The following is a 23,516-nucleotide window of genomic DNA, read 5'->3' as shown; positions in this document are numbered from 1 at the left end:
AAGGAAGGAGGAGAAGAGAGATGAAATTCGTTTGCATTTCTTAGCTTTGTAAAATCCGTCATGATGTCCAACCCTTACAAATAATTTACTTTATCCTTCGTGTAAACTCTGTCCTTTCTCACCACTTGTAGTTCACCCTACCACCCAAAGCAATGTTTGCCCCAAAGTCCTGTGTGTCCACACAGAGTCTCCTCTATTTGAGAGATAGCAATAATTCTAAGCTTCCTGGGAGCTCTGGAAAGGGGTGGTTGGTAAGGACACCCCAAGCTCTGTGTTTCACTTACACCTAACTGAAAACTCCATGTATGTTGAGAATAAAGGGACTCCCAGCCAGGTTTGCTAGGCCAAGATTGTAATTCTATTTTCTCAGAAGACAGAAGCAGAAGGGTCACCAGATCAAGGACTGCCTGGACAATTTTGCAAGAACCTGTCTCGAATTAACAAGCGAGGACTTGGCTGGAGATACAGCTGAGTGGCAAAACTCTTCCTGTATAAGTATGACACCCTGAGTTCAGTTCCTTGTACAAAACACACACACACAAAAAAAAAAACAGGTTGAGTGTGGTATCCTAGCAAGTGGGCAAACCCCTGATAATTCTGTACTGCTGAAGAAAGAATTTTCACAATTCATTCCTACAGGATAGCAAGGATGAGAAAGTCAAAAGGCATCCCTCACAGAGAAGGCAAGCTTCATAATCTTACGTGGGTAAAAAGATGGATAGGTTTCAGAAAACAGCCAATTAAAGAAGTCTTCAGCACTAGCCTCCTGCTGTTCTGTTTAGCTCCTATTTCTTATTGTAAATGGTGAGCTTCTCTCCATGCATATCCTTTGGGAAATGATGACAATCTCACATTCCCCGTCTATATTCACACTCTAGGAGTTCTGTTACTGTAAGTTTCTCGCAAAGCTCTGATAGGTGTGTGTTGCTCCTCCTGACTCAAATCCACTTATTGAATAAACTGATAGTATTTTGATCCCGTTCGAGTACTTAATATCACATTTACAAATAAACACAGGCTGTGGATAGACAATATGAAAACTGCTTTCATCTTGTTGTTAGCCAGCATTTGTCTCCTCTTTCGTGAAAGATGAAAGAACAAGAGGATGCTCAAGAGGAGTTTTTCAAGTGAGACAGTTTCCTCCTGAAATTTTATGTTCCGATTATCTTGCGTGTAATTGCCACACGATGAATTTAATTTCACTGTGTAAGGGCAGGGAAGGGTCCTTTGATCGTCTGTCTGAACTCTCTACAGGCTGTTTAACAAGAGCACAACAGGCAGGCATTGTCTGTGGGGGTCATGGTTACTTAGGAAATGAGCTGTTCCTAGGTAAGCTTCTCGTTAGTGTGTGTGTGTGTGTGTGTGTGTGTGAGAGAGAGAGAGAGAGAGAGAGCGTGCAGATGTGTGTGTATGCATATGTATGTCTGTGAGTGTATATATGTATACATGTATATGTGGTTAATTTAGATTTCATTAATTATATTTATTTTGAAAGATCTATTATTTTTATTTTATGTGTATGAGTGTTTCATCTGCATATGTATACATAGCATGTACACACCTGGTATCCATGGAGGCAAAAAGAGGGCACTGAATCTCCTGAAACCAGAGTTAAAGATGATTATAAGCTATCATGTGGACACTGGGATTAAGCTTCTATGCACTGGGGTTTAGCCACTGGGGCTGACACTGGGGTTAAGCCTGTTCTCCTCTGCAAGAACAGCAAGCGCTCTTAACCATTGAACCATCCCTCCAGCCCATAAATTTGTTTGAAATCAATTTTACACATGTGTGTAAAACATATAAACCACTTTCACCCACCAGTTATCACCCCTACCAACACTCATTCCCACACACAAATCTCTCTTTCATGTTTACGTCTATTTATTTTGTTTTGTGACCCACTGAGATTAATAGAACCAGTCCATGTGCCCATGTCCATGTCCTTTGCAGTTTGGAGGGTGGCTCATCAGTGAATATCAAACTAGAGACAGTGGTTCCCCTCTCTCCCAGAGTCTCTCAATAGCCGGTAGTTCAGAGATAAAAGGTAGGGTCCCATGAGCCCCTCTCCCTTGCTTGACTGATTGCTGATATGGCCAGTCTTGGTTAGGCCCAGGGTAGGGTATCTATGGTTGTGGTGAGTTAGTACATTAGGGAACTTGAATTAGAATTATGTTCCTGTTGGAATAACTGCCCAAGGGCATGTTTGCTTTTCCTCAGAGAAACGGACGGATAAGTCAGCAGTGTCTGGGGCCATCCGACTGAAAATCAACGTGGAGATAAAGGGAGAGGAGAAGGTGGCGCCTTACCACATACAATACACTTGTTTACACGAGGTAACTAGGAAAATAAATTCTATTCAAAGTGGAACTTAGGGAGGTCGTGCTTGTTATGAGTCACAAAACAAACCCTGGCTTTTGAAAAGTCATGGAATCGGGTTTCTGGAGTTCAGACTGCCTGTGGTAGCTGGGGCTGTGCTGAGCCTGTGGTAGCTGGGGCTGTGCTGAGCCTGTGGTAGCTGGGGCTGTGCTGAGCCTGTGGTAGTTGGGGCTGTTCTGGGCCTGTGGTAATTTAGGCTGTACTGAGCCTGTGGTAACAGGGGCTGGGCCTGTGGTAGCGTGGGCTCTGCTGGGCCAGGGGTAGCTGGGGCTGTGCTGACTAAGCCTGTGGTAGAAGGCGGTGCATTGAGGTGTAAAAACTTGGCAGAAAGGTGGCCCTTTAGTGGGATTTCAGAATGAGCCCTCCAGGCAGGTAGCATAGAGCCCACTTACCAATTCCTGTTCGGTCCTTGGTGTGCATGCACTGACCAGTTGCCCTGGGCCACTGCAGGCTCTGGAGAGGTAACAAGTGTCACTGATGACATTCTTGGGTGAAACGATACTGTTTCCAAATGTGTAAAGGATGAGATGGAGCTGAGGACTGTCCCTTGCCCTGTGCTCTGGGACAGAAGGAGAAAACACTTTCCTCTCTAGAGGAAAGGCCATCAGGACAGCTACCCTGGTTCCATGCCTGTCCCTGTGATCAAACGCCTGACAAAAAGCAGTTTAGGAGAGAAAAGGTTTGTTTGGGATCACAGTTCGTGTTGTAGTCCATCACTGCTGGGAACTCTAGGAGGCAGGACTTGAAGGAGTGGCTTCCATCCACAGCCAAGAGCAGAGAGAGAACAAATGCCCACTGCTGCTCGGGGCTCACTCTCCTCTGTCTTCAGCCCAGAGCCCAGCCTGAGAAAGGGCACTGCTGACATTAGGAGTGGGCCTTCCCTCCTCTAGTGAGTCAGTTGAGGCAATCCCCCACAGACATGCCCACATGCCAACATGACCTACCCGGTCTCTCACTGAGAGTCTCTTCCCAGGCAATTCTACTTGTATCAGAGTGACACTAAGCTAGCCACCAAATTGCCATGGCTTTTTCACACATTAATTTTCCTAAATATGTTTATGAAAACCCCTATCTCTAAACAATTGACACGGAAAAGATTTGCATACCATTTTTACTAAACAAAGAATAAGAAATGATGTTTTAGTTGTCCACACAGTAAACAGGGTTTATGATGAATTTTATGGCTGATGCACTGGCAGCATTACATCAGTAAGTGGCTTTCTGTTCTCTGACTAATAAAAAGCAACCATCACCACAGGCTTGGCCAGGATCTCTGGCCTCGAAAACCCAACAGAGAAGATGTGTGCTTTAGGCTGTACTTTCTCTAGTCTTTTCTTCTAGTTCAGGAAGGTGAAGACTGGAGAGATAGCTCACTGTAAAGACATGGGATTCGCACAGTGTAAAGAGAAAGACAGCTCTGACCTCCATACGCATCCTGGGCCCACTGCCCTACCACCAAAGGCAAATTGAAAAGGAGATGGAAAGCTCTGTAACCAATAGAAAGGTTCTAGGCTGCAGCACCTGTACTTGTTAGATGCAAAAGGGATTCAGCGGGGTGCTTTCTTTAATTATCAAGTTTATTTATTTATTTTCCATCTCAACTCTTTTCCTGGCTCTTACCATTCTGTTTCTGAAGCCTCCTGGCATATTTGTGACAATCTGTATGACCATGGCCAACATCTCATTACCCAACCAGGACACTGTAATTTACTCAGAGTCCACAAATGAAAAACTATATTATCTTACGTAGAAGCATTCACACTGAAACATGCTTGCTTCCTTCTGGAAATGGCTGGGTGTGCACAAGCAAATGAATTATTGATTCTGCAGACTCCCAGGCAGAAGCAATGACAGATTTCCTATAATAAATTCAGTTTAATATAATCTAAGATATTCCCAGTGCGTTCAGAGGCTGGTGACACAGACGTGATAACACAGTGATATTCTATAGAAAGGCGTACTTAAATATTCCTTCAGTATGTCCTGAGGAGTCCCTAAAGAACTGTAAACTGCTTACTTTCAGAACCTGTTCCATTACTTGACTGAAGTGAAGTCTAACGGCCGTGTGAAAATACCAGAGGTCAAAGGCGATGAAGCCTGGAAGGTATTCTTTGATGATGCTTCTCAAGAAATCGTGGATGAGTTCGCCATGCGTTATGGGGTTGAATCCATTTATCAAGCTATGACGTAAGTACTGAGGATATTGGAGTGGGCACAAATCTTGGTTGAAATTTAGTGGAAACAAAGGGGGGAGACTTCATCTTGATTCTTTAGGTTATTACATTTACTATTAATATTTGCTTATTGTGTGTGTGTGTGTGTGTGTGTGTGTGTGTGCGCGTGCGCGCTTGCCATGACATGCCTATAGAGGCAAAAGACAAATGGCAGGTGTCTCTCCTTGCACTAAGTAATGTAAGCAGGACTACACTCAGGCCATCAAGCTTGTTGGGAAGCCGTCTTACCTGATGGCCATTCTGCCAGCCCTCATCTCAGTTCTCTAGCCCAAATGCATTTGATCAAAACAGAGAATTTCCTTGCATTGTGCCTATGCTGCGAAGGGCAGCATTAAGACAGTAATTATCAGAGCATCTATCATCATCATCCGCCTTTGTTCCCTTTTGAGCTGAGAATCCTTCACTAGCATCTTTAGCGCGGGAGACTTAGAAACATCCACCTGAGTCCACTGATGGAATGCAATATTCTGAGAGCAGGGTCAACATTCTGTAACGTGAACCTCTTTCTGTATCTGAGGAAAGCAAAGTCTTGGCATGTCTAAGTATACAGAGCTGTTAGCATCCGAAGCATCAGAAGTCATTGTAGCATCTTAGGTAAGGCACTAGGCTGAGTCCTTCCTTCAGTGTGTATATTATTACTGTTAGAAATAAAGCAAAGATGCCTGTGGTACTGATAGAGCCCACTGCTGCAGTGACTGGGGTAATGATGAGGAGTGGGCTTACACACAGACACCTGACCCTAACAGGGGCATCAGCTAGGACTTAAAATTGGGTCACTTATTTTCCATGGTGGATGTTTTCATACCTGGTCTATGTTTGTAAGTGTATTTAGTTTATCATCTGTGCACAATGTATAATAGTAAGGGGTTTATAGGCATATGTTAATATAAATGCATATATTAACAGCAAGGGAATATTCTCCTGTGCAATGAACAGATGATGCACCAGGTAATCTATTAATTCTATTCATAGAAATGGTAGGCTTTGGCCTACTTTCATTTCTGTTGCTGCGATTGAAAACAACGAGATAAAACGCAACTTATGGGAGAAAGGATTTAGTTCAACTCACGAACTCAGACTATAGACCTACAAGGAAATCAAGGCCTCTCCAGTTTGAGATGACTGGCCACACCCACAGTTAAAAGCAGAAAGAAAACGAATGCATGCATACTCGCTTGTGCTCAGAGCAATCTCTCTAGTCTTACACAACTCACGAGCGCCTGCACAGGGCATGGTGCCATCCCAGTGGGTTGTCTTCTTGCATTAGTTATACCAATTAAGACATTTTTCTGCAGACCAACCCAATGTCTACAAACCTTCACCGAGACTCTCTTTTTCAGGTAATTCTAGGTTGCCCTAAGTAAACAAAACTAGCCATTATATATAATTTGGAGCAAAATCAATGCTCTTCTCTAAACTAGAGCATTCATAGCGTTTAATTGCCAGTCATGGTTCCAGAACACAGTTATCTAAGAATGAATGCATGTTTGAAGGACCGAAACAGAGTGGCTGGGGAGATGGCCTAGTGGCTAAACTGTTTGCTATACAAGCACAGGCATCTGATTTCAGATCCCAGCCCTCACATTACAGAGCTGGGCAAAGACGCCTGATTTCAGATCCCAGCCCCCACATTACAGAGCTGGGCATAGACGCCTGATTTCAGATCCCAGCACCCACATTACAGACCAGGGCATTCATAGATGCCTGATTTCAAATCCCAGCCCCCACATTACAGAGCAGGGCATACATAGATGCCTGATTTCAGATCCCAACCCCCACATTACAGAGCTGGGCATCGACGCCTGATTTCAGATCCCCAGCCCCCATATTACAGAGCTGGGCAGAGCTGCATGCCCCTGTAACCCTAGTACAGGGAAGGTGGAAACAAGAGAATCCTGGGGCTCAGTGGTCAGCCAGTAGAGTCAGCTTGAGAGTTTTGGCAACTAGATATTGAACTCTGGCCTCCATATGCGTGGGCACTAACACCTACCTACATTTACATGAACATACACTTTGGTAGATGGTGTTTCAATTCATATAATGTTCTGGTTCTGAATAATAATGATCGCACTTTTAGACATACCAGAGATCTTAGAGGTCACAAAATAGAAGCTTCCTGCACAATCTAGAAACTCAGTTTTTATCTCTCTGACTAATGGCCACCCACTTCTCCTGCCCACATCTTGCAGCAGGGACTCACTGTCAGGGCAATCTATTTTACGCCCCGGTAGATGTAAGGGAATCGGTGACTTTGACATCTGTTTTATCCCATGCCAAGTGCCATGTGACTTATCAGAACACATAATATAAAATTGAACACAACTAAAAAGCAACTACAATTAGCAAGGTAAACAAACTGTTTGATTTGGGAACACTCCGCAGCAAAGGACAGAATCCAGTGGAGTTAGAGCAAACAATCTCTGAGTGCTGACATCAGGGTCATTCTTTCCTGTTTTCTATATCCTGAGAAAAATGGCTACAATACTGGTAACTACCAGGTAGCTGAGGAGAGACAGCACTCCTTCTTCTTAGGTATGCTGTCTCACCTCTCAAGCTCAACAATAAGAAGTTAACAAACTCTGGATTCTTGTCTGATAAGTGACCTGCAAGTCAAGGAGGTGTTTTCCGATTTGCACTCCACTTAACAAGCCCCTGTTTACACGGGGTAATGTCTGAAGCTAGGACTGGAGACTGTTTCCTTCTGTAATGCCCAGACAGTAATTACTGTGTGGGTTCTGCTGTCTTCCTGCGGTGCGCCATCCTGCAGTCCTAGTGTGAAATAGTTCAAGACTAAGCAAACACACAGGGGTGGCTATGTTTTGCTGAACCGTCTCCGCTTCTGCCCACATCTTGCAGTTAGTGACTTCGGCGTCTGTTTCATTCCAGTCCAAGGGAGTTACTGATTTGGGGGTTATTGTTGTTCAGTTTTAATTTCCGTGTGCACGTGTGTACCTCAGTGAGTTTTTATGCACCACGTGGGTGCAGGAACCCACAGAAGCCAGAAAAGGTTTCAGATCCCTTGAAGCTAGAATTATAGATAGTTGTGAGCTACCATGTGGGCTGCTGGGAAATGAACCCAGGTTTTCTGCAAGAGCGGTGAGTGCTCTTAACCTCGGAGAGTTTTTCCCAGCTGCTGCTGAAACTTTTTCTGTTCAGAATTGATTTGAGAGCTACAGACTGTAGCAATTTATTGAGATCAGAGGGCAACTTAATGGAGTCAGTTTTCTCCTTCCACCACGTGTGTCTTAGGGATCAAACTTGGGGTATTGAGTTTGTTGGCAGGTACCTTTACCCACTGAGCCATTATTCAGCTCATTAAAATCTGTATCTATCCCTAGTGTCACACTTTTGCTTATTAACATTGCCCAGGATAAATTTTGCTTTGAAAATGGAAAATATTCCATTATCATGCAAGAAGAAAAATCTATTGATTGATGATCTAATTATTTCTAAATTACAGTCTCTTTGCTTACTCTTATTAGTTATCTGTGATTGGTGCTAGAAATTAATTGCTGTTATAGACTGATATAAGTCTCTAATTGTGTGTCAATATGTCAGAAAAGTTAAAAACCTATACTTAGATTTAAGAAATATAACACAGTGAGCAGCTTGGAGGTGACTTGAATTCTAAATAAAATAGATTGAAGTCTTGGTCATCCTCACTTTTGCTTCACTGCGTTGGAAGTTCTGGATTCAGACTGGAAACTGAATACATACTTGCAAATAGAAGGAGCTAGAAGCAGAGGTTTCTATCAACTTTATTTTTGGATCTCATTTTCTCCTACACTATCTCTGAATGTCAGTAGTTTTTCAATTGCCAAAAGCAAATAAAGGAGAAGAGATGAATTTAATGAAATTGATGTATGTGACGCCTTCACTGTGTAAGGTGTATTGAAATATTTTGGTACGTACCACACCGGTCCCGTGCAACAATTTGAAGATAAACTTTCAGATACTAACACTTGTTGTCAGGGATTGAAAATAATTTTTGGAGAGAGTTTAGGCATGCTTCCAAAATGCTATTTTGTAACTGAAATGTTAGTTAATTTCTAATAGAATGTTGGCAAAGCAAAATATCTCCTGGAAAGGGGAAGTTTATGAACGCATAATTACATGAATGAAATAGTTAATCAGTATTTCTCAATTGTTTCTGAAATCAGAGGGGAAGTAGCTTGTGAGCATTCTCTATAGTCACAAGAACAGTATAGCTGGAGAAATAAGTAATGGGTCTTTTATGTCGCCAAACCAAACTTATTTGAAAGACTGCCAATGTCACACCTTGTCTTCTTACCACATAGAAGGCAAAAGGTTTTCCAAAACAGGACTTCCCAAGGCTGAAACCGACTCATTAACACTTTAACTTTTGAAAGCTGCTGGTTAAAGGTTTAGTCAGACTTGATGTCAGATTCCTTTCCACACTGGTTACTGTACAAATGTGTTTACAAAGTTCCTGCTTTATCAAGTAAGGTAAAGAACAAAACCCTCATTCCAACAACAAAAAAAAGTAAATCCTGACCTGCCACATCAAGAATTTCTAAGGCACCTTGGTTGTTATCTGTATTTCTTGTGGGCCAGGGCTTCAGAAAGAAACCCAGGACCGCTGCATTTTAATTTTTTAAGTCACCATGCAAAGGAGTAGATTTCATCACGGCATTTTCTTACATTTACATCATCATGCTTTGAGTTTATTTTCTCCCCTCCCCGACTCCCCTTCCCCATAACACCTACTGGTCTTTCTGGTACCTTTTCTCCCCCTTTCTACTTGCATGTTGCCTGCATTCCATTGCCTATTTTCCTCCCTCTCCTCTTCTTTGAAATCTCTTCCTTCTCTGTGATTGTCCTCATCTTACTTTCATGATCTACACATACATGTTCATGCATGCACACATACATGCCTGTATACACATACATACCTAAATGTAAATCAAGAGTCTGCATATGAGAGAAAGTGGGGTATTTGTTTTTTCTAATTCTAGCTTATTTTGCTTAGCACAATGAATTCCAGTTCCATCCATTTCCTGAAAATGGCATAATTTCATTTTTTACAACTAATAAAATTCTACTGTGTATAAAAAATAATGTATCAGAATATGAACCAACAAATCATAATGACCGAACAAGCAAACAAAACACCTAAAACTATTAGTTTCAAGTTTATTTAAGAATTTTGTCTTCTTAATATTTAAAATTTATAAAGTTGGGGACTGGATAAATATTTGGCTCAAGATGTTAAGAACACTGGCTGCTGTTCCAGAGGACCTGGATCTGGTTCACAACACCCACATGGTTGCTCACAACTGCTCTAACTCTGGTTCTAGGGATCCACTACCCTCTTCTGGCTTCCATGTACATGGTGTACATACATACATGCAGACATGTGAAATAAATCTTTTGTTTTCATAAAGGTTAAAAAAATCACAAAGTTGGGACATACGCTTGAAGGGAGAAGCAAGCCCTATCTGTGTAGTTTGTACACTTGCAAGTTTGGAAAAGAATAGAATGGCTTGACTCTTCTGAATTTTCCTAGCAGTTTCTTTCCATACTTAGAGACTATATGCTTAGCCAGATCCCTCTGTTACATCATTATCTTCCTCCTAATGGAGACTGATCAGTTTCTCATAGTGCATTCATGCTTCTTTTGAGGATAGACTTGGAGATGGATAATTGAGGGGAAGCATTATTAGTCAGAGTCTGAGTGTATCGTCAGATCTCTCTCCTGAGTAGTTCTCAGAATATAGGGGAAGCAGATGCTATTCTGCTGGTAAATAACCTAAACTTTAAGACTCAGCTTCCCAGACCTCTCTACTACATCCTGCTGCCTGTAAACACACTCCCCTTTACCGCAGGCCACTTCCTATCAGGGGCAGTTTGTCTGTCCCATCTGTTAAATAAAATTGTGCCCTTGCTGTTTTCTTTGAGTTTTCATGAAAATAGAGATTGTATCTCTCCTATTGAAACAAGTGAGCAATTGAAAACTGAAGACTATGTGCCCATGTTGCTAGTCAATCGTCAATTCACAACAGAAGGGACATTCTAGCTTACAGCAATGAGCACAGAGGTCTGCCCCCTCTGTCCAAGGAGCACACTATTCTATGCATATTTGTGTATTGCTTCTCAAGGTCAAGCATACTACCATTTCCATCACAATAGCTTGCCTTGATATTTCTCATTTGTGTGAGCTTATAATTTTTTGCCGTTTAATGTTCTATCACCTCCAAGAACATGAATGGGATTTCATTCTATGTAGTGAGATGATTGATGTATGTATTCGTCCATGTATATATGTGCCTGTGTGTGAGAATACATATGGAGGCCAATGGTCCATGTTAGGTATCTTTCTCTGTCACTCCCCACCATATATATTTTTTTGAATTTTTTTTATTTATTTATTTTTATTCTTTTTTAATTAAAATTTCCACCTGCTCCCCATTTCCCATTTCCCTCCCCCTCCTCCCACATATTGCCCCCTCCCCCCACTCCCCCCCATCCCCACTCCTCTCCTCCTCCCCCCACTCCATTCCCCCTCCCTCTCGATAGTGAAGAGCAGTCCAAATTCCCTGCCCTGCAGGAAGACCAAGGTCCTCCCACTTCTATCTAGGTCCAGGAAGGTGAGCATCCAAACAGGCTAGGCTCCCACAAAGCCAGTTCATGTATCAGGATCGAAACCTAGTGCCATTGTCCTTGGCTTCTCATCAGCCTTCATTGTCCGCCATGTTAAGAGAGTCCAGTTTCAACCCATGCTTGTTCAGTCCCAGTCCAGCTGGCCTTGGTGGGCTCCCAATAGATCAGTTCCACTGTCACAGTGGGTGGGTGCACCCCTCGTGGTCCTGACTTCCTTGCTCATGTTCTCCCTCCTTCTGCTCCTCATTTGGACCTTAAGAGCTCAGACCATTGCTCCAAATTGGGTCTCTGTCTCTATCTTGATCCATCGCCAGATGAAGGTTCTAAGGTGATATGCAAGATATTCATCAGTATAGGATAGGGTCATTTCAGGTTCCCTCTCCTCAGTTGCGCAAGGTACCAGCTGGGGACATCTCCCTGGACACCTGCGAGCCCCTCTAGAGTCAAGTCTCTTGCCAACCCTAAGATGGCTCCCTTAGTTAGGATATATACTTCACTGCTCCCTTATCCACCCTTCCTATATCCCAACCATCCCATTCCCCCAAGCTCCTCCCATCCTCCCCTTCTCACGTTTCTCACCCCATTTCCCCTTAGCCCCATGCCACCTCAACCGCAAGTTCCCAGTTTTTGCATGGCAATCTTGTCTACTTCCCCTATCCAGGCGGATGACTATACATCGGAATGGCTGAAATCAAGAACACCATTGATAGCCTTTGCTGGAGAGGTTGTGGAGGAAGAGGCACACTCATCCATTACTGGTGGGAATGCAAACTTGTGCAACCACTTTGGAAATCAGTGTGGCGATTTCTCAGGAAATTTGGGATCAATCTACCCCAAGATCCAGTAATACCACTCTTGGGAATATACCCAAGAGATGCTCTATCATATGACAAAAGTATCTATTCAACTATGTTCATAGCAGCATTGTTTGTAATAGCCACAACCTGGAAACAACCTAGATGCCCTTCAATGGAGAAATGGATGAAGAAAGTGTGGAATATATACATATTAGAGTACTACTCAGCGGTAAAAAACAATGACTTCTCGAATTTTGCATGCAAATGGATGGAAATAGAAAACACTATCCTGAGTGAGGTAAGCCAGACCCAAAAAGAGGAACATGGGATGTACTCACTCATAATTGGTTTCTAGCCATAAATAAAGGACATTGAGCATATAATTTGTGATCCTAGAGAAGCTAAATAAGAAAGTGTACCCACCATATATTTTGAGGCAAAGTTTCTCATTGAAACTGGAGCTCAACTACAGGCTGGCCAATGAGCTCCATGGATCCGGCTTCTCAGCCTCTGCAGTAACAGGACCGCAGGTGTGTGCCGTTCCACCGAGCACTACATGGGTTCTGGAGCTATGAACTAAGAGCCTTGCATGCGTATGGCAGGCACTTCACCACCTGAGCCGTCTTCCCAGCCTCTCTGGTGGTTTCTATCAAGTTAACACCCTCTAACTCTTCAATTAGTCATTATTTCATTGTAAAACAAAGCTGAAGCTGTTTTAATGTGAGATTCTGCTAAACTGGGACTGGCCCATCTGGTGCCAAAGAGAACAAGCACTGGGTCATGGCTTTTTGCTGGGATTCTATTGGCTTGTGCCTTGGTGTTGCTGTCATAAACTTGTCTCTAGACAGAACGGTGAGGTTAAAGTTCACCTTCATCCTAGTCTGTCTCAGCTGCTAAAGCCACAGAGGCCTTCTGAGGAAACTGTTGAGCAACTGACTTGTTAGCTTACAACCTATTCTTTTTTTTATTTATTTATTAAAGATTTCTGCCTCCTCCCCGCCACCGCCTCCCATTTCCCTCCCCCTCCCCCAATCAAGTCCCCCTCCGTCATCAGCCCAAAGAGCAATCAGGGTTCCCTGCCCTGTGGGAAGTCCAAGGACCACCCACCTTCATCCGGGTCTATTAAGGTGAGCATCCAAAATGCCTAGGCTCCCACCAAGCCAGTACGTGCAGTAGGATCAAAAACCCATTGCCATTGTTTTTGAGTTCTCAGTAGTCCTCATTGTCCACTATGTGCAGCGAGTCCGGTTTTATCCCATGCTCTTTCAGACCCAGGCCAGCTGGCCTTGGTGAGTTCCTGATAGAACATCCCCATTGTCTCAGTGTGTGGGTGCCCCCCTCGCGGTCCTGAGTTCCTTGCTCGTGTTCTCTCTCCTTCTTCTCCTGATTTGGACCTTGAGATTTCTGTCCAGTGCTCCAATGTGGGTCTCTGCCTCTGTCTCCTTTCATCGCCTGATGAAGGTTAATATTCAAGAGGATGCCTATATGTTTTTCTTTGGGTTCACTTTATTATTTAGTTTCTCTAGGATCACGAATTATAGGCTCAATGTCCTTTATTTATGGCTAGAAACAAAATATGAGTGAGTACATCCCATGTTCCTCTTTTTGGGTCTGGCTTACCTCACTCAGGATAGTGTTTTCTATTTCCATCCATTTGCATGCAAAATTCAAGAAGTCATTGTTTTTTACAGCTGAGTAGTACTCTAATATGTACATCCATTCTTCCATTGAAGGGCATCTCGGTTGTTTCCAGGTTCTGGCTATTACAAACAATGCTGTTATGAACATAGTTGAGCATATACTTTTGTTGTATGATAGGGCATCTCTTGGGTATATTCCCAAGAGTGGTATTGCTGGGTCCAGGGGTAGGTTGATCCCGAATTTCCTGAGAGACCACCACACTGCTTTCCAAAGTGGTTGCACAAGTTTGCATTCCCACCAGCAATGGATGAGAGTACCCCTTTCTCCACAACCTCTCCAGCAAAGGCTATCATTGGTGTTTTTGATTTTAGCCATTCTGACAGGTGTAAGATGGTATCTTAAAGTTGTCTTGATTTGCATTTCCCTGATTGCTAAGGAGGTTGAACATGACCTTAAGTGTCTTTTGGCCACTTGAACTTCTTCTGTTGAGAATTCTCTGTTGAGCTCAGTGCCCCATTTTATAATTGGGTTGATTAGCCTTTTACAGTCTAGTTTCTTTACAACCTATTCTTAAGGGTCCATACAAGGGAGGAGTTGTTTCAGGAACAGAGGGCCAGCAGTAAACAAGAAGTCAAATCCAACAATGTTCAGACCCAACATTCTAGAATGTACAATTAGTTTGTTCAGTAGATATTTGTAACATGAGGGTCCTGCTTGTTTGTTGGGGTTTTCTTTCCTGCCCGTTTCCACAGCTGTTTAGCCCCAAAGAAAATCACACAGAGATCTCTATAAGTTATAAAGCTGATTGACCAATTAGGTCAGGTTACTTATTAGCTCTTGTAGCTTATATTTACCCATTTTTCTTATCTATCCTAGCCACATGGTTTGGTACCTTTCTCAGCAGAGCAGCTTACATCTTGCTTCCTCGGTGGTCTGTGCAGGACTGAGAGGAATGGGCTTTCTCTTTCCCAGAATTCTCCTGTTCTTTGCTTCCTGTCTGGTTTTTTCACCTATACTTCTTGCCTGGCCAATCAGCGTTTATTTAAAACATGATTGACAGATTACAGACAATTCTCCTATACCAGATATTTCCTAAGTATCTAGGTGTGTGGGCTTATGCAGAGTGCCTTTAGCCTATGAATGTTACTATAACAAATTGTCATGAACTGGATGACTTATAAACCACAGGAGTCTATTTCCCACAGTTAGAAAAGTGAAATCCATGATGATGGTTGTCCTGTGAAGGGTATTTTCCTGATTCATGGAAGACTCTTTCTGCTGTGTTCTCACAGTATTTTCTGGGTGACACGGTCTCTTTGGACCACTTTTTATAAAGCTACTATTGGGTTAATTGTGAGAATCCCAATGTCTATCTTAAGTACCTCTCAAAGACCGTACCTCCTCAAAATGTCAAATCATTAAAATAAAAGTCTCCTCATAGAAACGTCTGTTCTCATAGGGGACAGATTTAGGCCACAGCAAGAAAAGATCATTAGGACTCAGTATTAGGGATGGCTTCTGCCTCCGCTGGGCTCCTAGTTTAGGATGAAGAAGAAATGAAATACAAAGAAGATCATGATGAATATGCATTTGTGCTAAATGCTTGTGTAAGTGGATGGGGCAAATCTAGGTATGTAGAGGGAGGAAAGACAGGGAATAGCTGGTGGGAGGGGAGTAGCTGATAGGAGGGAATTAGCTGCTGGGAAGGGAGTAGCTGCTGAGAAGAAAGTAGCTGCTGGGAGGGGAGCAACTGTTGGCATTTTGCTAAATTCTCCATCTTTCTGTGATCTGCATGTTCCCCCTCCCATTCTCTTCTTCTTCACCCCATGATTGAGATCTAGTCATCCACAGCCTCCATTGAGGAGTCTTTGTGCTTTAGAACTAAGAAGAAGCAATTCAAAAATATTTGAATTTCTCTTTAGTAAGAGACTAGAATATTTAATGCTGATCACTTGAGAAGGTTTCAGTCTGAGTCTTAGGGAACAAACTGGTTTTAGTGTATTTCTACTATTTTACCTTTTATCTTTCGTTTTCTCACCAAAATCTTTTCCGAGAATCTAAAAATTGTTAGCATTGTGTCATTCTAGTCGCCTTATATACTGTTCATCCACAAAATACTGGTGGAGTTGAAGTGATGGGTCAGCTGTCAAGAGCATTTGTTGCTTTTGCAAAGGACCTGAGTTTGTTCCCAAGCACCCATGTCAGATGACTCTCAACTTCCTTTAACTCCAGCTCCAGGAGATCTGACCCTTTGTTCTGGCTTCTGTGGGCAGTGAACTCAGGGACACAAACTCCTACACATACACATAAATAAAAGTAAAACTTTCATAAAAGTTGGTATACTATGTCCTTAAAACAAAGACGGTACATCCTGTAATGCCTGCAGTTTATGTAACTAAGAATAACTTCTCCCAAAGGGGCATGTAAAATTTTGATGTTATTCTTCTTTTGCAGTGAAATGCAGGAAATGCAGTGAGTCCAGAGACAGAATCTGATACGATTTCAGTAGTCCATTGGTGTCAGAGCATACCAGTATCTCATTAGTTCGTTTAAATGTTGCCTCATACATAGTTGACAGATAAAATTATATCCACTGTGTGCAATCTTAATTGGACTTGCATTGGTAATGAGTCAATCTGTGTGCGCCGAATACAAGGTCTGCCTTATATACCTATCATTTTTCTGTGAGAACATTGTCACATTTTCTCTTCACATCCTTTTAGAATACAATACAGGGGCTGGGGAGATGGCTCAGTGGTTAAGAGCACTGACTGCTCTTGGAAGGACCTGCGCTTAGTTCCCACCATCCACAATCCATGAATTTTGTCTTGCTAAAGTGATACATGAAACATCGACTCTCGTCTCTGGAATCTGCCTTTTGCCAGCCCTCTCTTACCTTTCACTCTAAGGAGCTTCCTACCCCTGTGCCCATCCCCTATTACACAACTGCACTGTGTTAGGAGTTGTATCCTCTTCAGTGTGTATGGACAGAGTGGTGTGGAAAATGAGAAAATACTCTCCGCCGCAGGAGACAGTTACCATGGTCTAGTAGAGTCTGTTGGGAAGCCTTGCTGAGATGTAGTAGACCCAGATCTCTGCTGCAGAGACATACAGTGAGAAGCCTCTAGCCATGCCAGTCTACTTCTTGTTGGTCAACTAATTCTTAAGAGCTAAGACACCAACCTGTCATTGAGTTTTTCTCAGTCCAGCAAGCTTCCTGGTAGTTAGGGAAAGTTGCTCCTTGGTGCTAGAAATCATTAAACGGTACTCCTACTTTCCAGGGCTGGTAGGATTTGACTTCCCTCCTGGTATCATGGGAGCCTTCGGGAAGATTTAGAGGGTAGCTCCTGTGCCTCTAGCTACTGTCCGTCATACCCCAGAAATTGCCTCATTTCAGTATTAATCAAAGGATAAGATATTTCTGTCAGTTCTTTGGGATGAATGCTTGCCTAATGTTCTGGATGATTTAAAACATCGCTCTCAGCAGAGCACTGATGGAGTGTGGTCAGCATTACAACATTACTGCCATGTACCACAAGCAAACGCTCCTGAAGTAATTGTATGTAATAATCAACTGTCCTATCAGGGTAGCTGAGCACTTGTCTTGTTCCCCCTTAACTCTGTGTAGACGCCTTTAGCTCCTGCCGTTTTATTTTCATTAAGAAAAGCCCATTGGTACACCCTCGGGTGTGGAAAATCCCTGTATTAAAAACAATCTCAGCAAGGACAGCATCACTGTACACTCAGGTACAGCCACAGCATACAGTCCCAGAAAGAGAGGAAGGTGATCTCAATGAGGTGAAGTCAATGTCTTGAGAGACATCTTCCACTCATGCAATTTGACTAGACACCATAATGAAACCCAAATAATTAAGTCTATCTGCATGCCATGTTCACAACAGCATCATTAACACAAAAAAAGGTGGGGAGGGATGCTCAGGTAACTTCTTCCTTGCTGGACTCTTTTCTCCCTTCCTCTCTCTCCAACACATACTCCTAAATACACCTACAGTAACCCCTTAAAAGTGTAGATCTGATGATGTTGCTTCCACTACATGGAGAGGGAGTTTGACTTCTGGAAAATGACTTTATAGCTTACATCCTCTCTGAGAGAATTTGAGCTTTATTTGCTAAAGCCCTCTGACCTATGAAGATGTGACGTTGTAGCTGACCTAACTTATGGCACAAAACTCCACATAAACCCACAGGCACACAGACACACAGACAGACCTCTGGCCATACTGGTCTGGCACTCTTTCCTCATGGTCAATGGAGTTGACTGCATGCAATTGTATCTTCATTAGTTTGTACTGTTTCCTTTCCCTGAGCAAATTCTTTCTCCATGAAATCAAGTCCTTTGCATGGCTTCAGGATATCTTCGTCATCACTAACTCATAGCCCAGGCTCAGTTATGATGTCTTTCCTGAGCCTCTCCAGGCTGGGTTGGGCATATCTCACTTGGTGTCTCTACAGCACTCTGTCTGGTTCTCACAGTCGCCTCCCGTCTGTTATGTCCCCGAGTCCCTAGCAGTGTGCAAGGAGGCTCACTGCTGTCAACCAGAGCTCACCTTGTACATTTTCATCAACCATGGGGACACCAGGCTTCTCATTCTTCCCTGTTCACCGCCTGGCCTCTCAGCCTAAGCCCCTCTGGCCGTCCTTTTCCCTGATTGTGGACTGAACTTGTGGGGCTGCATCCTGTACCCTAATTTTGCCTGCTCTAACCCGTGGCCCACCCAAGCCCATGGCGGGAGGCCTGAGCAATCTGGCGGTATAGGTTTGCTTTAATTTTGATTACATTTTTTTCATTTATTGCAAGAGTGCTTGCCAGGCCATGTGTGCAAAGGTTGGCGGGTAACTTAAAGAAGCTGGTTCTCTCCTGCCATGTGGGTCCTGGGGATTGTACTTGGGTCATCAGGCTTGCTGGCAAGTACCTTAACCCAGTGAACTGTGTTGCTGCCTGGGTATATTATTTTGAAACCAAGAACTACATTGCTCTTGTGACAACGTCCAAATGACACACTCCCAGCTTCAGAGTTTCAGTAAAGTTTATTTTGGCAATTGACTATGGTGTCATGTCTCTACTTCTTCCTGGATATGCCTATTTTTCTATTATCTCCCAAATTGTCATGTTTAGGCATTTAGCATTCTATATTTCTTGGTCTATGATTAGAGTCTAATAAATCTAACTTTATGAAATTTGGGGGTCAGGGAAAAACATGATGGCCTCACTTTGAGGTTTTAAAATTTCTTCCTGAAATAATTTTTCTATCATTTGTGGTATTCTGTGTGGGCTAAGTGCATTAATGATTAACTCCAACTCACCAATAATGCATCAGTTTCGCATTAAGGAAAGAAATAAAAGCACTTCCCCTTGGAGTCATTTAGCCAAGAGTGGGCACAGATTTGAATTATCTACTTCAGGCTCCCCGTGTCTTCTGTACCCTGCCAGTCTGTTGCATGGGTCTGAATTTGTGCCTGCCTGAAGGCTGTCTTGTGAATTAGCCCTTGTGCCTTTACCTGTGACTATCCCTGTGTGTCTGTCTTGTGTGACTGTGTCTATGTGTGTTCATGTGTGTCTGTCTGTAAAAGTGTCATGTGACTCTCTATATCTGTGTTTATGCATTTCCATCCCTTAAATGGAGAATTTCTCTCTCTCTTTTTTATTGACCATCATAGAAAGCATCACACGGGGAAGGAATGGGATAGTTAACAGACATCTTTAACAGTTTTACAGGGATTAAGACACTGACTCCAACTGACCCACAAATGACCCAGATGACAACCAGCATTAAAGATGACATTGTCTATTAACCAATATCCAAGTGCTGTGTTTAACATTATAGAAGATACTCATTGTTAGAAAATTGCTTTCCACCTCTGGATTTGCTGCTGTCAGCAAACGGGACAAATGCACTGTTCTGGGTCAGGGCATAGAAGAGCACACAATTTAAGATTACAGCGTGCATTAGCTTACACTGTAAAAGTTGATTACACGGAAAATCCAAGGCAAGTAAGGTTAGTGTTACATTGCCCTCTTGAAAGCAGGTTAAACAAACAGGCTGAGAACACAGTGGTATAACAGTCTTCCGTCTTCTGGGACTTCAAGATGTTCTTAATTCTATCTGTGAGGTCTAGTAAAAGTTCCAGTCCTGTAAGAGATATAAAAGATATTTTCGTAATTTTGTATTACTACAGCATTCATTTTTAAATTTTTTGATTATATTTATTTATTTACTATGTGTATAGGTGTATGTGTGTACAAATGTGTGTGGGAAATCATGTGTGTACCATAGGGCATGTGTGTTGAGGTCAAAGGACAACTTAGTAATCAGTTTCTCCTTCCACCACGTGGGTTCCAGGATGGAGCTCAGTTTGTAAGGTGTGGCAGCAAGTGCCCTTACCCACCGAGCCATATCATTGACTCTCATTTGTGGTATTCCTTGTGGATATTAATAAATTTTAATCATCTCAGAAATAATTTAAAAACATAAATACATTTATATTCCCATGATTAAATGACAGACATCATATAACTCTTAGGACATAAATTGTCACTTCTGATTCTCAAGGACCACAGCTTCAACCTACGTTCATCAGCTAGGGTCAGGAAAGAGGAGGTAGATAGGAATCCAGCCCAGCTGTGAGCTAAATGCTGCCACAGATACCGGCTTGCTTTGTGGGATGCCACTCATGACGTGCCTTTACGTACACAGCCCACTTAGGCATTCAATAACATACAATGCCAAATTGCCGAGATGGGAGACAAATTACTAAAATATCTGAGCAAATGGGGTCAAATTATGGTAAGAAGACGCTTTTCTGCCGTGTGCATTTGGTCTTTCAGATTTATCACAAGCTACACTTTCAGCGTGACAATCTTTTGATAGAGTTCACACAAGACAGGTTTCCTTGAGAGAAGAGATAGAAAAAAAGCTCTTGGTGCTTTTGATGTCGTAAATGACTCTATTATTCGAGGTTTCAATCGAGAACCTCTGTGCCCAGGCCTGGCATGATTCAGTTGTTTGTCTAATTGAATCCTGTCTATAACAAAGCGCTTGGAAAGCAGAATTGCTGATAGAGGCCCCTGGAGCCTGGGAAACTTCAAAAGTGCCACTCGAGTCAGGTGTGAACCAGGAGTGAAAGTGGAGCCGCTTGCTGCAAAACAGAAGGCACCGTGAGGAGGAGACAGAGGCCAGTGAGTGTTTGGGTGGCATGTGGCATTTTAGGCTCTTAAATAGTTGAAGGTAGGGTAGGGGCGTTGGGGTGACCCTGTGCCCACAGCTGTTGTTCCAGCATGCTGAACTTTGCAAGGACTTGGCCTTGGCTTTTAGCACCGAGCACCCATGTAGTTCAAAGAAACTGCCCATAACCCCACGAGAAGTCATTTTCTAATCAAGCTGCATCACCAGTGTGAATATGAAATTTCTAAGAGGCTGAACATGTCTGCTCTCCCAGAAACTGTTGGAGCGTTTGCGACAGTTGAGGAATGACTTAATGGCGGCATGAAAGGATGGGCGTGTCCGGGAACTAGCTTCCACTTTTAAAGAACTGTGTGTCTTGTGTTTTAAAACATTGCAGGCACTTTTCATGTCTGTCTTCTAAGTACATGTGCCCGGGTGTCCCTGCGGTCATGAGCGCCCTGCTGGCCAACATCAACGCTTTCTATGCTCACACAACTGTCTCCACTAATGTGCAGGTTTCTGCCTCGGATCGCTTCGCCGCTACAAACTTTGGGGTGAGTGTAATTATTTTTGGAGCTCTACGCTTTCAGCTAGTCTATGGTTGCTAGATTTTCAAGGGACTTCAGACCCCAGGTATTCTCTTCATTCCCACCCTACCCCCAATTAAATTGTATCTAGTATATAATGAGTCCCCATAACCTAACATGGTAAAGAAAACAAGTCTGATCTGGTACCTTAGGAAAAAAGAATATGAATATTTAACCAAAGAAGAAAACAAATCAAAAGAAAAATGGTTACATTGAGGATAGCATTGGGGCTGTGGATAACAGATTTGATAATGATAACACCATCAAGTCCATTGTGCCTTCTGAACCTTAGTTTCTCAACCTGCTCAGAGTATGATGAGTCTTACCCTGACCTTATTCCAAAATGTGAGGTAAGGATCTAATGAGATTTAAGAATCTATAATCTAATATGCAAAATATGAGGATTCTAGAATTCTATGAGGTATGAGAGGTTTGTCCCTCCTGGCTTACTATACTATAAACAATACACTGTCAGTGTTATAGATTGTAATGTTAGATAGATCAGCTTTTGCAAGGACCAGGACTAAAGAACATTCTAGAGCTAGTTCAATAAAAATACTGTGATGGTCAAATTCCAGACCAGAGAAGACTTTTGTAATAAAGGCATCACCTTGGAAACAGAACCTGTTGTCTTGGGACTTTGCCTATAATGTAAACCATGCTGTGTTATGAAATGGCTCTGTTTCTATTTTGCCTGTGTTCACTGTGGAGAACAAGCCAGGCTTGCAGAACACTGTGCCTTTCTGCCTCCTAGAAGATGCAGTTTCGTGATTAACATCTGCCATAAAAAGCCACCTGGAGGAAAATTGGATGCCACGCTTTCTACTTCACACTGACCCAGAGACAAGAAAACACATTGACTTGGGCACATTTCACATCTCAGTAGCAGCGTGCTTACAGCAAACTTCATTTTGTAAATCAAATAACATCTTGTGGGATAGAAACAAAAAAAAAGTGAGACATTTAATCAAATCATAACTGGATTAATTGGAAGTCGAGCATGTGGCTGTGTATTTTTCTCTCACTTTGGAGTATAATCCTGTTTCCTAAACCAAAGATATCAACTATACTATCTCCTGCCTCCACTTTGGAGCCCTGAGTTCTGATTCACCTGAGTACTAAAGTAGATATTCCAGATACTATGATAGGTATACAGTCATTTCTTTAACCTTCTTTAAGGTATAACCCAGATTTTTCAAATCCCCCCACCCAAACATAGTGTATTTGAAAAAGCTTTCTTCAAGCTGAGCATGGTGGTGCACACTTTTATTTCCTGCACTCAGAAGGCAGAGACAGGCAGATCTCTGAGTTCAAGGCCAGTCTGTTCTGCATAGAGACTTCCAAGACAGCCAGGATTACGTAGAGAAACTCTGTCTTGAGAAAGAAAAAAGATAAAACCTTTTCTGAGTCTTATACTCCCTAGGCACCTGCTCCACTGCTTAACCCTGCCTCCAGCCCACCCACCTGTCCATTTTTTTGCCTTCCTGTTCTTCCAGCTTATTTGGCAAGGCCTGTAAGCTACTGTAAGCGCAGATACAAAGGAAGATACACTTTGACTTCTACTCCCTGAGGTTTAGACTCTAATGAGATAATCACAAAAACATGGAAAGTAAACACAATAGCTCTCAAATATAGTAAGTCTCACAGAAGTTTATGCAATATTTACAAATGCTTGAAGGCTGAGAGTCTTCAGGAGTGCCTAGAAGCTTGACAAAAGAATGATGGATAGTAAGCTCAAAGTCCAAGAGGTACCAGGTAAACAACCACAGGCTTAATGAGACATTTCAGTAAATACAAAGGAAATTTAGTGAATGTAAAGGAAAACTGAAGATACAAAATAGGATGAAAAGTGTACATAAGTGTCTGAAGAAGAGGCAGGCGGATCTCTGTGAGTTTGAGGCCAGCCTGGTCTACAGAGCTAGTTCCAGGACAGCCAGAGCTACACAGAAAACCCTTTTTCATAAAAAGGGTGGGTTAAAAGAATGTACTTCTCTAGTAGAAGACCCAAGTTAGGCTCCCTGTACCCATGTTAGATACTGGGTGAGTCATAATCATTTATAATTCCAGTTCCAT

At 42.6% G+C, this 23,516-nt stretch overlaps 1 protein-coding gene across 1 annotated transcript in view; it reads left to right on the top strand.

Annotated features, from left to right (window-relative positions):
* Unc13c (unc-13 homolog C) overlaps window positions 1-23,516 on the top strand; it is a 427,544-nt gene that overhangs the window by 213,439 nt on the left and 190,589 nt on the right. Inside the window, exons 11-13 of the mRNA XM_057767059.1 lie at window positions 2,221-2,336; window positions 4,403-4,566; window positions 21,254-21,410. Of these exons, the coding sequence (XP_057623042.1) occupies window positions 2,221-2,336; window positions 4,403-4,566; window positions 21,254-21,410 (437 nt within the window). The remainder of the gene's footprint in view (window positions 1-2,220; window positions 2,337-4,402; window positions 4,567-21,253; window positions 21,411-23,516) is intronic.

This window comes from Chionomys nivalis, chromosome 4 (assembly GCF_950005125.1).
Source record: "Chionomys nivalis chromosome 4, mChiNiv1.1, whole genome shotgun sequence".
Taxonomy (NCBI): domain Eukaryota; kingdom Metazoa; phylum Chordata; class Mammalia; order Rodentia; family Cricetidae; genus Chionomys; species Chionomys nivalis.
This window is presented reverse-complemented; position numbering and strand designations above follow the sequence as displayed.